At 44.8% G+C, this 19104-nt stretch overlaps 1 protein-coding gene across 4 annotated transcripts in view; it reads right to left on the bottom strand.

Annotated features, from left to right (window-relative positions):
- Nrp2 (neuropilin 2) overlaps positions 1-19104 on the bottom strand; it is a 115644-nt gene that overhangs the window by 73115 nt on the left and 23425 nt on the right. For all 4 annotated transcript variants that reach the window (XM_074071534.1, XM_020159519.2, XM_074071535.1 and 1 more), the window contains exons 3-4: positions 6764-6945; positions 1023-1253 (exon numbers count right to left, since the gene is read on the bottom strand). In XM_074071534.1, the coding sequence (XP_073927635.1) occupies positions 1023-1253; positions 6764-6945 (413 nt within the window). The remainder of the gene's footprint in view (positions 1-1022; positions 1254-6763; positions 6946-19104) is intronic.

Here is a 19104-nt window from a genome sequence, read left to right as displayed (position 1 = left end):
AGATAAAGAAAGGTCAGAGGACATGGAAGTATCAAACTTGGTTTTCAATACATTCTCCTATCCCACCACTGTACAGCATTCATTCAAGCATCACTGTGTATTCCTTGACATAAAAACCAAAGATGCACTTTCAGAACAATGCTGAATATTTTTCCTGCACATTAAAAAGTATTTTCACTGAGCTTGCTTTGTTTTGTTCTTCCAGTCCTGGGAGATGAGCCAGAAAGATATCATTACAATACCTGCTCTACAGAGGAAGAAATTGAGTTTCAGACAGGTCATGTAATGTCTCCTTGCTCATACCACTGGGAAATAGCAGAGCTGGGACCCAAACTCCAGTTTCCTGACTAAATCTTATGTTTTTCCCAGGAGATGAAATTGCTTTTGCTTAGCCATCAAATCTCCCTTATATTGGAAAATACTTAGAGTAGCTACAAAAGTGAGAGATTTGTTCCTTTGCAATACTGACTACACCCAAGATCTGTGTTGGTCTTCTTCTGAGGTGTAGGTTTCTCTTGGCTTTGAGTGATGCACCTTTTCAACATCTATGACTATACTAATAAAAGTAAAATTATAGTAATAATGATGACAATAGTATCATTATATAGCAAAGACACAGAAAGATTAAGTGACTTGCCAAGGTTGCACGGCAGAGCCAGTATTTGAGCTCTGTCATTCTATTTCTAAGGCCTTCTGTTTGGTTGCAGGATGTTGATTTCTATACTGACAATTTGGTGTGGAAAAGAACATCACCAATAGTTTTGTCATCCTCTTCTGTCTCAAGTATCTACTCAGTCTCCTATCATCCCCCAAAGAAAATATCTCCAAGAAAGTAGACTACCTTTCTGTAATTTCTCTAAAAACCATTCTTGGTGAAGGAGAAGAAAGAAAAGTCGTTACGGGTGTCATAAGAGCTCTCAGGAGCTCTGAAGTCTTTGTTCTCCCTTTTTCTCATTACTAAAGCAATTCACAGACAAAAGCCAAGTGACTGAGAAGTGCCTCATGACAGTGACATCACTCACCATGTGGAATGCCATCCCAGATGTCCAGCCAATCATATTTGCAGTCTCCCTCTCCCACCTGCAAAGGGTCATGTTCCAGGTCAAAGGTCAGGAACTGCAAGATGATCTCCGTCTTGGGTTTGGCCAGGATGGTAAAGGTGCAGTCCAAGTTGTGTGGGTACTTCTCGGGAAACCCAGGGGATTCAATGGTCCCATTGGGGCTGGTAAAATTTTTTGAGCAATCTTCAGAGCCTGCGTGTCAAAGAAAACTGTAGCAATAAGAAGAAGAAGGCTTTCTTTGCTGCCTCTTCTGCATGGGTTATTTAAATATTTGGGCCCAAATCCCTCACTCACGAGGTTTTTGTTTCTATTCCAGTGGCCTTTGGAGCAACATAGTCTTCCTATCCACATTTCAAACCCTCAAGGCAGCTCTTCGTTAGCACAGAAATTAGGGAAGTACAGCAGGCTTGCTCTGTATCTTAGAGTAAGTGTAGCCATTGAAGAATGAGGGGGGCAGGGGGAAGTGGGAGAAAAGTGTGTGTGGGTGAAAGAGAGAGAGAGAGAAAGAGAGAGAGAGAGAATTCTCTTAAAAAGAGGAACAGAGTCTTCTTTCTCAATCACTCAGCTGCTCACTCCAGAAATGTAAGTTATTTCAATCCTTAAGGAAGGCTTGCTGGTTGCCAGCAGCGCAAACAATGTTACCCCTTATTTATTGCTGACCTCAACACTAGCCCCTATTGTACCGCAGGCAGCTAAGTGCCCCTTCTCCCTCCAAGATCCAAGGTGCCTCAGGGGAGGGGCAAAGGGGAGCTGGGGTCTCATTCATGTCATGACTATATTAAAACGAGCTGCTCTGTAGTGGTCAGACAATTAACAATCGACGTTTTTAGCCGGTGGATCACAGTGGGGCGTTGGGATGTTAAAGGCCGCTCCAGCAGCAAGTTTGGAAAAATGCAGCAGTGTATTGACATTTGGAAGGCTTCTGGTTGCTTTGTGGTGGGGATGGCCTTGTTTCTCTCCCAAGCTCCTGTGTCTGCTATCTGGGGACACATGGAAGCAGCCTGATTAAATGCGGCACACATTTGCAGCCTGGTACAGGCTTGGACAGCAGCAGGAACTGGAAGAGAATTACAGCCGCCACATCTCCTAATGCCTCTAGGTGGAGTCATATTCAAAGAGCCCTCTTTGGGCTGGAGCCCAGCCACCATTTGCCAGGATAGAACCATGGGTGGACATAGAGCAAGACCTGGTGTAAGTTAGAGCAGTGGATATAAATGCCGAGCAATTACATTTGAATTCATTCACCAAGTGCAGAGTCTAAAATAAGAAAAGCAAGCAGGATTTATGAAGAGGGGATAATAGACACTCTAAGCATGAAAGAAATTTAAAAAATACAGAAATACTCAATAAACCAGGTGTTTACTGGCAGGAAGTGATCTCTGGGGATTGCACTGGAATATAACTACGTGATGTCAATACACTGATCTCAGCCTGCAGCGATGTCTTTATCTGCAGCTCCTGTAGCAGGCCCCTCTGCAAGTCTCTTTATTGATGATGGCTTTCTGGAAAGCTGCACATGCCTGACTTGGAAATAAGTGGGGGATGGAATCTTGCAACTTTCTTCAGCTCAGGTAGGACAGGAAATTCCAATATCTCTACCTATCTACCCACTCCTTTTTCCCTTCTTCTGGCACTGCACCTTGATTACATGGGACTGGGGACACATGAGCAAGAGCTAACCTTTGTGGGTTCTTTGGAGGCTCTGTACTCCATCATTCAGAGGCAGAGCAGACTCAGAGCTGCCAGTCGGCAGCTAGGCCAGCAGGGGTGAGCTGGGGTAGCCTCCCCCCAGCTTTGTTTACCATTGGGCCTCAAACTCCTGAGGGCCTCCGCAATGGGTCTGGATGATGCAATTTGGCAAAGTCAAGCCAGCTGGCAGGTCTTCAGGAGGCCAAGAAGAATTTTGAAAAGGTTAGAGTTTAAGGCCGCTATGCAGTATTTTTCATGTTGGTCACTTCAGGATCCTCACACAGGGTTGGGTGGAAATTAACTCTATTCACAACTGGCTTGAGAGCCAGGAAAGGTATCCTGACATTCCCTCCTAGAGTTTGTTCTATTGTCATTCCCTTAGAAGGCAAGGGGAATTTTCACCTCCCTGGGAGTGGGGAATTTGTGGTAGAATCTCATTGGTGAGCGATGAGTGCTTACAGTGGACATCTAGCAAGCCCAAGTCAGGCCTGGAGAATGTGATATTCTAAACTAGCCACAGTTTCCAGAGTCCTGAAGTCTGTGCTGGATTGGAAGGAAGTTTTCAACTCTAGGTATTTAACCCTCTCCCCCACCCCCCAAAAAATTGTGCATGTCTGATATATGGCTAAAAATGGATATATTCTCTGGCTTATTGTGAATGAGGCAAGAACACTTCTATCCAGTTTTATCTCTTTTTATGCGTAAAATCAAAATGTCTATTAAAACCAGACACTTTCTCTAATTGCACTGTGGTCAAAGCATCAGAAAGGGAACTGAATATCCAATGTCGAAAAAATATTCCAGAAAAGGAGATGAAAGTTGAATCATGCAAAAGTCTGACTAATCCAAGATCTTTTTCTGTGATGTGTTAAAATGATAAAAGTTAAAAAAAAAACAAAAAACTCAGTCAACAAATATTCAGGTCCTCTCAGTGCTAAGACTGTCCACAGAAGCTGAGGATTTGGGTTTCAGTGAGTGATTTCATAACAAAGAACTCGGGCCTACAAAATGCTCACTCTGTGTTTTCCTAATGTACACTTTATAACTGCTAGTGGAAGAAAAATCTATACATATAAAGATACTAAAACACAGTTGATTTATCCAAAGTTGAGTTTGGCTTGACCACAGATGGTGAACTCAGGTAGATCCTTAATTCAGGGGTTGAGGTAGTGGACACTTCAGGTTTCCTCTATGAATGACCCCCAAAATTTCACTTTCAGTAATACTAGTGGTTACCAGGAGAGAAAATCTGATCTTGAGTTTTGGTCAAAGCAGCATCAGAAAAAAAGAAAACTCACAACACATTTTGCAGTGATTTTGTTTGGAGTGTTACTTTTCAAGTTATTTAAAGAATCCTTTTTCTATTTTGCTCAGGATTTGGTGATTTGAGATCTTTTAAGTTGGCGGGTTGCTTTGGCTTACCCTTTTCTTGGTGGATGATCTGGGAATATAGACTCTTATACCTCACTTAGGGCAGACACGACCCTTCCACTCCAGCCACATTCCCACTGTGTGTCCCCACATGGTGGGCTTATGTCTCTCAGTGTAATTCTGCAGCAGAGCCTGGGAAAAGAAAGGCTTCCAGAAGGCTCTGTATGGCTGTTTGCGTATCTGTGTTTACAGTTTCCTCCTTCTTTCTTCTTATGAATCCGACTAGCAAACATAGCTGTGTTTGTTTGGATTTCTTCAACATGTCCACCCATTTCTTTCATGTTCTGAGGATGACGTAAACTTTTGTGTTTTTTTCTCTCGGTACTGCAACCGTAGAAATATGGGCATAAGATGTGGCACCTGGAAGAATGTACACCTTCCTAAACTCAGTTTTTAATTTTGCTCCCTTGCACATTCATGTGTTTTATACAGGGCTCACTTTCATGCCCACAGTTGCTCCTCTAGATGGCACAATGGCAGGTACGAGTGGCTCAGAGGAGACTCCTGGGCCCTCATTTTCCTCTGCACACACAGAAACATGGCTGTTGACAGGGCTGTCACTCACTGAAGCAATCTCTTCTAGAGACAATCCCAGTCTGGATAACAGGCTGCCCCATTGCTCCAGGCCCAAGCCGCCTACCTTCTTCAGCTGGCATCAGTGTCTCTAGACTGTTTACAGACTTGCTGCCTCATTCAGAATTCTACTTCAGAATGTCATCAAAACAGCGGGACTGAATTATGATACCCTCTTGTGTGTTTTATCTTTTAATATCCTCCTTTCAAATTTGCATGATGGATAGAGCTAACATTGCCTTTTTCTGTGGCTTTCTAGAGACTGTGGCATCCTGCCTTGTGAAATACCATGTGGGGAGGCACAAGAGCAGAGCTGATGCTTTTACGGCCCTGCTCACCCTTGCTCTGAATGCTTTCGGCCAACTCCTGGGAAGACCTTGCTTGGGCTGTTTTCCCCTCATGGTCAGGACAGTGGAGTTGAGTGATGACTTTAGCCCTCAGGACTGTGCTATCTGATGGACTCCAGAGAGCTCTTTGATTGCTCTTATTTTCACAACCATGGCATGGTAATTGTGCCTTTGCTTAGTGCTTACTCACAGTCCAGTTTTCCTTTCAACATACATATAACATTCACAGTGCATCTGCTCTGTGCTGAGGGTTTGCACACCTGTCTCCCCCACTAGCAGAGAACAATACCCTGCTTTATTTTTTCTCTCTTCTCTCTCCCCACTGCTCCTAGAGTTGGTGAAATTGACCTGCGTTTTGCACAGAACTCAAAAGGATGTGAATCAAGATATTCAGTGGCTTCACACCAGCCTTGAGCCCTGGACCCAAAGGCCACCAGTCCTTGTGACCTCATTGTGACCAGAAGTATAAAAAACCATGGCAGATGGACCATCTTAGGCCCTGCACCCTGTGACAGCTTGGGCTTCCACACTGGCACAACACAGTTTTGCTGACCCCACCCCTTCATTTGATTCCACCATCCCAGGCAGACAAATTGGACAAATATTTAGACAGAGTGGATATAAAAAGTGCTTTCAGCAGCTACCACTTCCTTTCAAGAACTGTTTAATGAAAAAGAAAATATATATGAATAGTTCCCCTCACACTGAACTCAACAGGCGCCGGTCTTGGGCCTCTTGATGACAGGGCTGACAGTTTCCCCTTGAACTAGACTCCATCCACGAGCTATAAAACTTAGGCTGCTGAAGAGGAGAGAAACTCAAAGTGTCACAGAAGCCTCTGTGGTGGAGAATGGAGCAGGGTGAGGGAGAACTGGAGGACCAGCCTTCCTCAGCCTCCACACAGTCAGCACCACACATCCCAGAGAGGACAGCTGCTGGGAGAGTGTGTGTGTGTATATGCTGAAACAGCGTCCTGTGGATGAGTCCACTTTACCCAGTCATGGAAATGAGCACTGGCCCATATTCTTGGGGCCTAGAGGAATCTAAGGGGAACCCAAAGGAATTAAGAAGTGCAATGTTCTCTGCTGTCTTTTTGATGGCTTTTCAGAGGTCTGCTTCACTGGCATATGGAAGTAGGGTCTCAATGCATTGCGGTGGTAAAGTGGACCACCAAGGGGCCATACAGTAATTTCAAAGCTATGGTTGAACCCATTTTGGGGGATCATGGTGAGATCATTGGAGACTCTAAAAATAAGATTATGTCCTCCAGCCCCACATAGTTCCAAATAAAGGCAACAACAAACCATGAAGTAATTGGGAAGAAGTTTAACCAAGTTTTGGTTTTCCTCATAAAGATTAGTTTGATTTTAAAAACACAAAAATCAGATTCTTTCAAAAAAGCATTTTTTCCATTTATTAGCTGCCCTCCTACTCTGCTGGTGCTCGGTCTGCCCCTTAAGTTGAATGACAGCCTAACCTGGCTTTTCATCTTTGGGAGTCTCCATGTAGACTTTGAACCTCTCTCTTCCTCTAGCACCATGCTCAGGCATGGTGACGCAGCCCTTACCATCTGACTCCACCCACTAGCATGCCTCCTCCCGAGTCTCACCTTTTCTAAGATGTTCACCTCCTCCATCCACCTCTAACCCAGACCATGCTTACCTGTCTTGAAGATCTCATAGCGCAGAGAGAAGCCTGCCCCTTGCCGGGCATAGTCGGAGGTGAACTTGATGTAGAGCATGGAGCCTGAGGAGATGATGGTGGGTGGGGCGATGTTGCCACAGTGCTTGCCTAGGAGGTCTGCAGACTCGCTGTCCCCATCCCTGATCTCGATGAAGTCATACCTGAGTAGGGATGGCAAAAGGGGCACAGAAGAGAAAAGGTCAGTCATTCAGGTGTTTCAGAGTGATAAACAAAGGATGCTGGGTTTGTTTGTGTGGTCTGACAGATGCAGGAATTTGCTTTGTGAGTGCATGGGTGGGAGCCCTTATCTCTTGCTCATATAAAAGCAATAGCATTATTCTATCAAAGATCTCAAAACAAATACTGCTTTCTTCCCCCTGCAGCACCCTTTTTTATTTTCATTATGATCTCTCTGAAACTTAGTCTCTCCTCCTTAGCTCTGTCTCATTGCAAAATAGATATTTAACCCTTAAGCATTTGAAAGAACAGGAGAAAAATACTCCAGAAGGTTGGGATGGAGATGGCATAAGAAGAGTAGATGCAAGAGGCTACACATCTTGCCGGGCACACTGGGGATGTGTCAGCGGTAATTTTTATTCTTTCTTTTTTTTTGGGGGGGGTGGTACTGGGTTTTAAACTTGTGCTTGCTAGGCAGGCACTCTACCACTTGAGCCATGCCCCCAGTCCTTTTTTGCATTTTAGTTATTTTTCAGCTAGGGTCTCACATTTTTGCATAGGATTGACCTCTGAATGAGACCCTCCTACCTATGCCTCTTGTGTAATTGGTATTATAGTGTGAGCCACCAGGCTTGCATTGTTGGTTGGCATGGGGTCTTGCTGCCTTTTGGCCCAGGTTGGCCTTCAACTTCCATCCTCCCAATCTCTGCCTCTAGAATAGCTGGGATTACAGGAGTGAGTCAAGCTGGTCAGAAGTATTTATTTTCCTGTCCCCCCCACCCCATTTCAATTTTCTCCTGGGTCATCCCTCTTATTTTTAAATTGATGATGACAAAGAGTCTCTACTTATGGATTTCCTCCCTCCTTGAGATGACTCTTCACAATCAGCAGTTTAGTCAACACATAAGCATTAGATCAGATAAGGCAATAAAAACCTTTCTCCACAAGCAGGGGTGAATCCCTGGGGACCACCAGGGTCTGTGCACACACAACTATCAGCCTCAGTAGGAGGCTGAGAGGGCTGCCTCCCCAAGTAGAGGCCTGGGTTTCTTACCACACAGACTTAAACTGGCCTGGTGAGAGAAGAAGATGCCTCAGAGACATCCCTGGCCAAGTTCACGGGCTGGTGAGCACATACAGCTCCACCTCATCTTGACAGTCACACATTTTCAACTGAGGCTCTAGCTCTGACCATCTGTACCATGTCCTCTCTCTGTTCCTTTCTAGGTTCCAGGTTACTACTTCTTTCACAACTGCTAAAGTGGCAAACTTCCTCCCACCAGTTCCCTTCAAACTGCTGGTCACTGTACTATTATTTGCTAAAAACCATCCATCTCCCTCTCCCTCCCTCCCTGCCTCTCTCTCTGTTTAAACAACACACAAGAAATCTCTTCCTTGCAGGTAAAGAGAGGGTGATTCGGCAATGTGGCCCTCCCTGGGATGTGCCCACTGGCTCCTGTCACACACACAGGCCTGTGGAAGCTGGCTGCCTGCAGAAGTGCCTGGCGTTAGCTGGAGAGGTCTGAGGCCTGGCTTGAGCCCCTGGGAACCATATTTCAGATTGCTCAGCCACTTCCAAATAAATAGGCCTGTGAAGAAAGGCTAAGGAGTAGACTAGAAGTACTTCACTTTGAGACCCTGGAGGGCTGGGCTTCAGCAGCCAAAGGAACAGCTGAAGCAGACTCAGTCTGGAGAGGTGGAGATAGGGAGAAAGAGGCTTCCCAGTGGCTCTGGAGAGAGGGGCAGATGAAGAATGCCCCAGGGCAGGTTATTGGCTTAGGTTTGGGATTTCAGTATGGAAGATGGTGATGACTTTGAAAACAGGCTTCTTCACTTCCAAAACAGAAGTGAAAAAGACACTTAGTCTGTTCTCAGGGGAAACTCCCCAGACCTTCTGGAAAACCCCTCTTTGCTGTTTCCACCATGAGGTAAGCGCTGCCAAGTCACAATCAGGTGAGCAATGGTGGTGGCACAGCCATGTGCACACAAGTGGAGAAGTCCTGCCACCCAGAGTCATTCCCTATTCCCCTGCATGGCTTACCAGAAGGAGAGAATGCAGTGGGGGGGTGTGTGGGAGACTGAGGGGTACCCTAGACCCAAGAGTCCCAGGTCAGGAAACAGAGCTGGGTTTGGATTCTAGTTTGACCACTTTTTTGGCTGGGTGCCGTCAGGCAAGTCACTGAACTTTTCTGAGCCTTGGACATTTCTCCTAAAATTCTTGTGAGATTTACATGATGGAATCTAATCTTTATAAATGGTTACTACATTGCTTGGTGGGAGGTGTGTGTGCAAGAAAGTCAAGTGTGGTTTGGGTTTGTTGTATTCACACACCCCTGTCACAGGCAAGGAAGCTGGCGCCTAGAGTAGAAGTAACTTGCCCTAGGAGAGAGAAAGCAAATGTAGTGTAAGTGAGGACGTAAATCTGTTCAAACACTTTGGAAGGTATTTTTGGCAAAATGTGACAAAAGTTAATTTGTACAGAGCCTTTAATCCAGAAGTTCTTCTTCAAGAACATTTTCCTAAGCAGATAATCAGACAATTATGAAAAGATGTATATGCATCTTTGTGCCTGTTTTTAAAAAAGCATATGAAAAGTGAGAAGACACTCTAATTATAAATAGCATCATGTCGAAAAATCTAACCATCGAGAGTGAGTAAATCAATTTTGGTATATTTATAAGATGAACTAGTCTGCTGCTCTTGTAAATAGTGCTGCAGGTCTAGATTTTTTGTTTTTTAATGGGCAAATGTTCATCACAAAAGACAAAATTTTTAAAAGCATCTTTAAAATATATGCCAATATTTCCTTGCATAAATATACAGAACACATCTGAAAAACTATGTACTAAAATATTAATGGTGGTGAAATACATGGGTGGTAGAATAATTTTACTTTCTTCTTTGTTCCTTTTATTATCTAAATTGTTTATTATAAGCCCACATTTCTTTAATAACCCTAAAATTTATAAAAATAAAGTGCTTCCATTAAGTTTTTTTTCCAAATTAGAAAAGCTGAGAAAAATAAGTTAAGATGTAGCAGGTGAGGAGGGAAATCCATCACCATCACCGTCACCATCACCGTCACCATCCCAGTTTCAGAACTGGAGTGAGGACCAACTGAGATATGGTGTGTCACTATAGCTAGAATAGTGCTGGGGACCTGGTCTGCACTCAATAAATAAATCTTTAAAAACCAAACTAGTCTTGTTGCCGATTTCTCTGGAAAGGACAAAGAAAGGACCTGCCATTCTTGTTCCTCAGAAAGAGGTGGGAGGGTTTGTCAGGCTGCCTATTTGCCTGCGGAGTCACTTAGGGGATTAACAGAAGCAGGGCTACTCACAAACACCACGCCCAAAAGCTTGCCTCGATTTGCTCAATGGACAGACTGGCCCAATCCTTTTTTTATAATGTGGCCAGCAACAAATGCAACCTTCCATAGCTTCGTACATGGATAGGGAAAGGGATGCAGTTTTGAAAAAACGTTCCTCTAATTCAATCCTATTATAAATTCTCTCTCTGGCTTGTTAGTGAAGGGGACTTCTCTGGTGATTCCTTTTGTGAAGCAAACAATCAGCCCTTCCTGAACTTCTAAGAAAATCTGCATTTGCCTATCAGGTTTGCTAGAGGGAGAAGCGACCCAGAGTTACAATTTGGTGACTGAACTTTCTCTCCCTCCAGGGTCCTGGTTGCGCCCTGTGGACAGCCCTGCTTAACTGCCTGGCTGTCTGGCTGAGCTTTATACAAAGGGCACACTCCAAGTGGCATGCTGACTTCGGAGAGAATGTCTCATTTACCTCCCGTGTGACTGACTCATTTGGGGAAATTTTTTATTATTAAGGATTTGCTACAGCTGGAGTAAATCTCCTTAGGAATTTCAATGTTGTCAGGTTCATTTGTGAAGGGCTCGGCAGAGGCTTAGGAAGTTTGTGGCCTTGGAATACATACAGCTGTGCCACTAGCCTCGAAACTCCAGTGTTTGTTTGGCAAAGGAATCTGGGGTACAGATTCAGAGCTCACCCCATGGGTAGTCAAGTGGGATCACTTGAAAAAGCTACCCTTATAGCATATTACTCATTTTCCGGGGGGCAACATAAACCAGCGAACAGACATATTAACTACAGTGTTTGCATTTCATTATTCATAATCTCGCTCAAATGAAAAAATTCCTTTCAAAGCTTTAACACTACCTCTTATTATTTTATTTATGTTTTTTTTCCTGAGTTGGGGTGGCCACCTCTACTCCTGGTTCTTCTTTTCTCTCTAAAATGGTTCCCCAGCACCTCTTTACTGTTTTCCACAGACTGCAACATTTGTGTAGGAGCCCTGGTCTAGAGAACACTTCCTCTTCTTTCTTTCTCAGTTTCAAAGTCTTAATTCCTTCTCCCCAAACCCACATGTGAGGTGTGGGAATTGTGTTGGTGGAATTAATTTTAAGAATCCGAGAGAGAGAGATGAAAAAGCAACAATCTCATCTCTTCTCTCATTGCTGGGCACACACGAGAAGAGGCTTTCTAGTGTTCCTAACTATCCGTGGCTTGGTACTTCCCAGGAAGCAGGGCACCCCAGCCTGGCCAGCCTGGAAGACTCTTCCGCTGAGACCCTGCCCTTAGATCAGGATAACGTCTGTCTGGACCCAGCACTGCATCTAAGGGGGTTTCTGTATCAAAGATAGAGTCCTTAGGCCCTCTGAGTAAGAATGTTATGCTCACTCTATGGGATGTGCCAAGACCTAAAGTCGTAACCTTGCATGCAATCAGGCAGTCTCTCTCTTCATGCTTGTCTCATAGAGTGTTGAAGGCTTTTTGTAGATGGCAAGTTCTTTCCTGTCCCCGGGCCTTTGGATTTGCTCTTTCCTCTGCTTGCAGTACTATTTGTTAACTTCGTATAGGGTGGTTGTCTCTTGTCCTTCATGCCTAAGTGCAAATGTCACCTCCTCAGAGAGACCTGCCCTGCCTATCCATTTCAGATGGCACACTCTTCTCTCTCTCATTCTTTTATTTCCTTTACAGCTATGTTCATAATCTCGAAAGGTCTTTCCAGCATGCTTGAATATTTGCTAATGACCTGTCTCTACCGCGGGCAAGGGCTTCCCTTTTCTCTGCTGCATTTACAATACTTGCTACCTGACACAGAAGACTGTGTTGAGTGACTAAATGAATACACGTTAGGGAGCTGTATGCTATGATGTGACACTCTCTGAGGGGCTTGGTGGCTTGGTCCATGATACAACCTCTGCCTTTGTGCCCGACACATTCACTGAGCTACTCAGGTTATAGCTAAAAACCTAACTGCTGCCTCATGGCACAAAAACACGGAATATAACATTTTGCAGGGAAGAAACATCTCAAATCGCGCTGACAGGATTTTCACTATTAGTGGCAAACAAATCAACTATAATTAAAATGCTGTCAAAGTGATTTGAGAATTTTCTCACACTTTCAAAGTTCCATATTTCATGAGTAGATTATCCAGGCCAGAGAATTTACCACCTCCCGGAGTGCCTTTCTTCCAGGAAGCTCAAAGACGGCTACAAGCACTGTCTTATTAATCCTTACATTAAAACCTGTGGGGAAAATTGGAGGATAGGGCAGAGCTATCATGTTTGACTTCCCAACAAAGAGGCTGCCAGAGACGTAAGCCGGCTGCAGGGCGACCGCGCGATGCTGAGGTCTCTGGTCAACTCAGGCCCAAAGCCAGGCCGCCTGCTTTTGGGCCCAGCTCGAAACCTGCTCCACGTCAGATCCTAGTTTGGGGGAAGTACATTTCACTTCCATGCATTTCTCCTTTTCATGCTGCCACTCATTTAATAAGAGCAATTTATTTATTTATTTATTTTCATTTTTCTTTTATTATTCATATGTGCATACAAGGCTTGGTTCATTTCTCCCCCCTGCCCCCACCCCCTCCCTTACCACCCACTCTGCCCCCTCCCTCTCCCCCCCTCAATACCCAGCAGAAACTATTTTGCCCTTATCTCTAATTTTGTTGTAGAGACAGTATAAGCAATAATAGGAAGGAACAAGGGGTTTTGCTGGTTGAGATAAGGATAGCTATACAGGGCATTGACTCACATTGATTTCCTGTGCGTGGGTGTTACCTTCTAGGTTAATTCTTTTTGATCTAACCTTTTCTCTAGTGCCTGTTCCCCTTTTCCTATTGGCCTCAGTTGCTTTAAGGTATCTGCTTTAGTTTCTCTGCGTTAAGGGCAACAAATGCTAGCTAGTTTTTTAGGTGTCTTACCTATCCTCACCCCTCCCTTGTGTGCTCTTGCTTTTATCATGTGCTCATAGTCCAATCCACTTGTTGTGTTTGCCCTTGATCTAATGTCCACATATGAGGGAGAACATACGATTTTTGGTCTTTTGGGCCAGGCTAACCTCACTCAGAATGATGTTCTCCAATTCCATCCATTTACCAGCGAATGATAACATTTCGTTCTTCTTCATGGCTGCATAAAATTCCATTGTGTATAGATACCACATTTTCTTAATCCATTCATCAGTGGTGGGGCATCTTGGCTGCTTCCATAACTTGGCTATTGTGAATAGTGCCGCAATAAACATGGATGTGCAGGTGCCTCTGGAGTAACAGTCTTTTGGGTATATCCCCAAGAGTGGTATTGCTGGATCAAATGGTAGATCGATGTCCATCTTTTTAAGTAGCCTCCAAATTTTTTTCCAGAGTGGTTGTACTAGTCTACATTCCTACCAACAGTGTAAGAGGGTTCAATAAGAGCAATTTATATTGAGCAATTATTATTGAGACCAGACCCCCGGTTTAGATACCATTTCACTTAATACTGACTTAATAACAGCAAGTCCTATTGTGATTACCATTCATTTGCAGGGGCAGAAACTGAGTCACAAAGGGTTAAGTTACCTACCCATGGTCATGATAAAGAAAGGTCAGAGGTAGGCTTTGAACCCACATGACCTCTCTCCCTTTACCTCACTGTTGAATGAAGATCTTAGAACAGTGGAAAAACCATTGCCACAACACATCACAGACAAGAGCATCCACCAGGCAGAAGAAAACCTTTTGGTCTCAGTTAGGCTTCTACAAAATGGGTGTAAGGTATGAAAGAGACTTTACAGGATCTTGCTCTTTTTATGTAGTCATTCTGTTTAAACAAAGCCTCTAGGATGTGCCAAAATTAATAGGCAAATTACCAAAAACCAACAAGAACAGTGAGAAAACTTGAAAGGCATGAGTCTCAAGATTCACCCAGTAGAAAACCAGCTTGTAAGTGTTCAGATGGGATAACATATTAATTTTTGTAAGTGCAGTATTTTTATAAGCACATGTGCACCCGTATGCGAACATATGGCCCATGGAGTGAGAAAACAGGATCCTGTGTACTTATAAGCTCTTAAAGTATCATCCATATATTCTGAAGTCCACATATTTCCAGCAGAGTCCACACGAGAGCCTCACTGGGCTGGGGAACCCCTGAAATTATATGTGAAATTGGGTGTGTTTATGTGTCTGCATATTTTCTTGGGGAAGGCAACTGTGACAAAACAAACCTGAAATTACTATTACACAAGAACCTATCTGTCTAGTAGGGTATGGTGTGCTCTGGGGAGTGTAGCATGTGGGCCTGGTAGACAGACTGCTCAACTCTGGTACTTGCTTGTGGCATGACATCAGGCGTGGACTTCAAAGATGTGAGCAGGCCCAGCACCGTGCCAGAAGCCTAGTAGATCCTGGCTATTTTTATTACTACCAGTGTTCAACAAAACAGGGTGGTGGGTTTTGGGGGGGAGAACAGTTACATATACCCACCCTCTGGAAACCAGACATGAGAAGATGGCACGAAAAGCCACAGTTAAGAGTCTTAACATGTTCTACCTTGGGGCTTGAGTTTCCAAAAATCTGCCTCCCACACAAAACCATCCACTTGAGTTTTTGAGATTTTATTTCAGTCTTGTGGGTCTGAGCCCAAGCTCTGGAGCCAACCTGCCAGGCTGGGTTCAAAACCACTTCTCTTCCATTTGCTGGGCACTCACCCTCTCTATAGCTCGGTGAGCACATAAACAGCCCAGCACAGTGGCTGGTATGCAGTAAGTGCTCAATGTGAAGATATTCGTTCTTAATGCTGATATTATTGTCACTATTATTTAACTCCCAAGCCTCAAATGGCTCCAAAACTCTAGGTTTGTTTGTGTATCTGCATTGTGTATCTGCCTTTTTCATAGCAGCTATTTGCATTTTCTTCCTTAATTTCTTCCCACCACAAATCTCTGCTATTTTGAACTTTCTCTTCATAATCCCCTCACAGCCAGGGTCACCAGGCTTCTTTAGAAGGGAGGAAATCTGACCACCCAGCAGAGGAAGTATGCACAGAGAATAACTCAAAACAAACTCAGGGAATTATTCTTAAAAACCTTGAAGGCAAGAAAGTGGAGACTACAAATAACATCTATTTATAATTGCTGGATGTTTTTCCGCAGAAGCTCCGGGATGATGGAGAGGGCCCCGATCTCATTGTTCCTCATGAATCAGGCTGCCAAGAACGAGCTCAACATGAGGAAGGAGACCGCTCCAGACAGGGCGGCTGATAAGTGTCACTACAGATGAACTTTCAGAGAATGAAGGCACATAACAAAGTCTCTGGCACTTCTGCCCTGACCTGCGAGTGAACACTTCCTCCCTGTGCCCTGTCCTAGGTCCCTGGTGAGGCATATTCCCAAGGCCTCATGGCTACAGATCTGCCAGCTCTTGGATCAGCAACCACTGCAGAGGCCACTTGGATGGAAAGTGTATGCTTACCTAAGGAATGATTTTCTAGGCTAGTGGTGCCAGTGTGAAGTTTAAGGTTAGGGGCAGGCTGTTTGCAGCACAACTGTCTGTCTTCCTTTTATCTGCTCTGCAGTCAACTTCAAGGGGCCCTTGCTGGCACTTTGTAATGATGCTGGAGTACAAAGTAGTTAAGAGGAGCCTACAGTTTAAGTTCTTAGAGGAGCAACGTCTTCTGGTGTTTGGACGTGAAGGTGAATCCTAGCAGAGCTGAGAAGTGCTAAGTTGTCCGTTCTATGCTGGCTTGGGTCTATCATGCTCTTGTGCCTCAGTTTGCCTCACCTCATAAATGGGCGTAGGGATCATGCCTTTGTGCCTCTACAAGCTGATTGGAAGGGGCATAAGATAACTGGTAACCATTGAGGGGAAAGCAGAGGACGTCATCCTGGGGCCCTGGTGTACTGGTAGCATCCCTCCACTTGGCTGAGGGAACAGTTCCCTCTGGAACAGGCGTTCACTAACCCTGGCTCCCAGAGGACCCAATTGTAAGAGCAAAATCATAACCTCCCCATCTGTCCGAAAAGTGGGAGCCTGCTGGGAACAGAGGTGTGCTAGGCACTAGGGAACCAATCACTGCATCGAAAAGTCCTGTTTGGTTTTCCCAGGGATTTAGCCTCTCAGTCATTTTTCTGTCCCCCCTTTGCTGGTATTCAGCCTCCTTAAAACTTGAAAGACACTAAACCTGTCTGAGAAATGTGCCATGCAGAAACCCAAGCAGGGACAGTTTGGGAGTAGGTGGCAGGTATGGCAGGGCGATTTTGGATCTCACGTCTTAAGAGTTTCAGGATTCTCCTGGCTCCAGGGGCAAACTTGTCACTCCTGTGCAAAAAGCACTGGGGTGTGGAAGTGACAGGTCTACACTAATGTCCAAGCAGGAAGGAGCTGTTGCCACGCCAGGGTGGACATTCTGAATATAGCTCTTGGTGGCCACTCAGCTGGAACCGCTTCCTCTTCTCAAAGTGCCAGTTGGTGACTTGTGTCCTGGATGCTTCCTTGTGAAGCGTTGTGGCTGCACTCAGGAGCAAAGCCAGTCGAGGTCAAGCAATGCATGTCACAGTCCTGGCCTTTTCTCACCACAGCAATGCCCCTACTATTCTGCTAAGACTGTGAGGTTTTTTTAGGGGTCAAAGTAGCCAAGGATAGAGAATATTGGGTACGCTGAGGCTCATCAGACAATGAAGAAAAATGGCAAAAGCACATGAGCTTCTACAAGAAAGGGAATCCGAATGCAGGAAGTCGCTGAGCAGGACGGCGGCAGTGTAAGTAAGACCTGAAGGACCTGTATTTATCCCACAGCCAGAAGCAGGCTGTTTTGTCCATGGAACTGTTGTCTGGCCACCATATGGCAGAGACCAGAGGGGCCCACAGCGTGGGAGAGGCATTAGTGGCAGGGAGGAGCCACCTGTGGATGAGGGCCCTGGAGGAAAGATTGAGGCAGCAGAGAACCCCAGAAGAGAAGTCAATCCCCGAATATTTAACCCAGCAGCCTACCCTACACTTAGACCAAATCTTTTATCTGCTTGGACCTCACTTTTCCAACAGGTAGAGATCACCCCCCACCCACCCACCCAAATCATAACACTTTCCTACCGCTCTCAGAGGGATGACACAGAAATAAATCACTTTGAACTTTCAGATGAAAGGTGCTGTATAAACCTGAGGTCTCATCAACTGTAATTGTTACAGTAATTATTTTAATGATAATAATGATGATAATGGGAGAAGGAGGATGGGGAGGGGATGAAACCTCCTATCTTGAGACAAAGAAAAACTCTTCCATTAAAACCTGCGTCATGCTTCCTTCTGCTCCTAGCCCGCCACCATCCCTCACCAACTGCCAATTCCTAGGCTGAAATATTATTTACTCCTTTGCTTTCCAATAAAACAATTATTTGTTCCACCATTTCCCTCTTGCTCGCCCTCCCGTGTGTTGAGCTTGGTCTTGACAGTTCAGCCATGGGCTGTTTACATGTCTCGCTCACCCGCCCCAAACCTGGTTCAGCTCCACTGACACTAAAGGCAGGAGAATGCTCTCTGTGTGAAGAATCAATTACTTCCGCGGACACTCCATTACTGGCCTTCACGTCTTTGGATTTCAGATGGAGAATGAAGGTGGTGGTGGAGAGGGATGGGAATTTGAAGAGAGTGGTAAAGGGGAGGTAGGAGGAGAGTGGCAGGGGGGCAGATGGGGACTATTGACAAAGTCAGGCCTCCAGCTTGCCCTTAGACACAGAAAGCCCTCTCTTTCCTTGACTGCCCCTCTGTCATCCACAGCGGACCACGTGGCAGGAAGAGGCAAAGAAAAGGAAGAAAGAGAAAAGGGAAAGAAAAGGCTTGTCGAGGTTATCTCAAGGAATCAGAGGCCCCCAAACACCTAAGCATTGGACAGCAGGTGACAGCCTAGGCACAGTGACATGGGTACGCAGAGGCAGTTTCAGGCTGTCTGGCTTCCATCCAGCCCCACCATTACTGCCTGTGTGATCTCTCAGGACCTCAGCCTCTCCACCTGTTCAGTGGGAATAATCCTAGTCTCAGCTCCATAGGTTGCTGTGGAAGTTAAATGTGTGGACTCCAATTAGGAGTTCTGTAAATGTTCGCTATTACCATCTAATTACAAGCTCTCCACACTGACTGCAAATATATAGTTGAGTCCCTAACAGAGCAGAGGAAAAAAAAAATGAAGACTGCCAAGATGCTTGGTTACAAAGCTAGAAAAAGGCATTAAGAAGTCATGTGGACGGGGCTGGCGGAGTGGCTCAAGTGGTAGAGCGCCTATCTAGCAAGTGTGAGGCCCTGAGTTCAAACTCCAGTACCTCCCCCCAAAAAAGTCATGTGGAAGCCAGGTGACCTTGGCTCAGTCTGTAATCCTAGCTACTAAGGAAGATCATGGTTTGAAAACAGTTCAGGCAAATAGTTCGGTAAATCCTATCTTGACAAAAACATCATAAAAAAGGACTGGTGGAGTGACTAAACCAGTAAGAGTGCCTGCCTAGCAAGTGTAAAGCCCTGAGTTCAAACTGTAGTACTGAAGTTATGTGGATTTTCTTTTATCATGTGGAATCCTATGCGGCCCTACCCAACCTAAGTCCAACCCACATCTATTTCTTTGTCCTTTTTTTTTCTTCTTTTTTTAAATTTAATTTTGACCCAGATAACATTTTTCATGGATTTTATTTCTAGGAAAAAATTTTTGATTATGTAAATTAAATACAACCATCTATCCTGCAATCAACTGAAATGAGTTGTGAGACACAAGGTCCCATAATGAAGGACGATTATGGACGCTTTTTTCTAGAAGAAAGGACAAGGGCAGCTAATATATTTATATATATTTTTTCCCTGGG

The sequence above is a fragment of the Castor canadensis genome, chromosome 4 (assembly GCF_047511655.1).
Source record: "Castor canadensis chromosome 4, mCasCan1.hap1v2, whole genome shotgun sequence".
Classification (NCBI taxonomy): Eukaryota; Metazoa; Chordata; class Mammalia; order Rodentia; family Castoridae; genus Castor; species Castor canadensis.
Note: the sequence above shows the minus strand (reverse complement) of the source record. Positions and strands in the feature narration are given on the sequence as shown.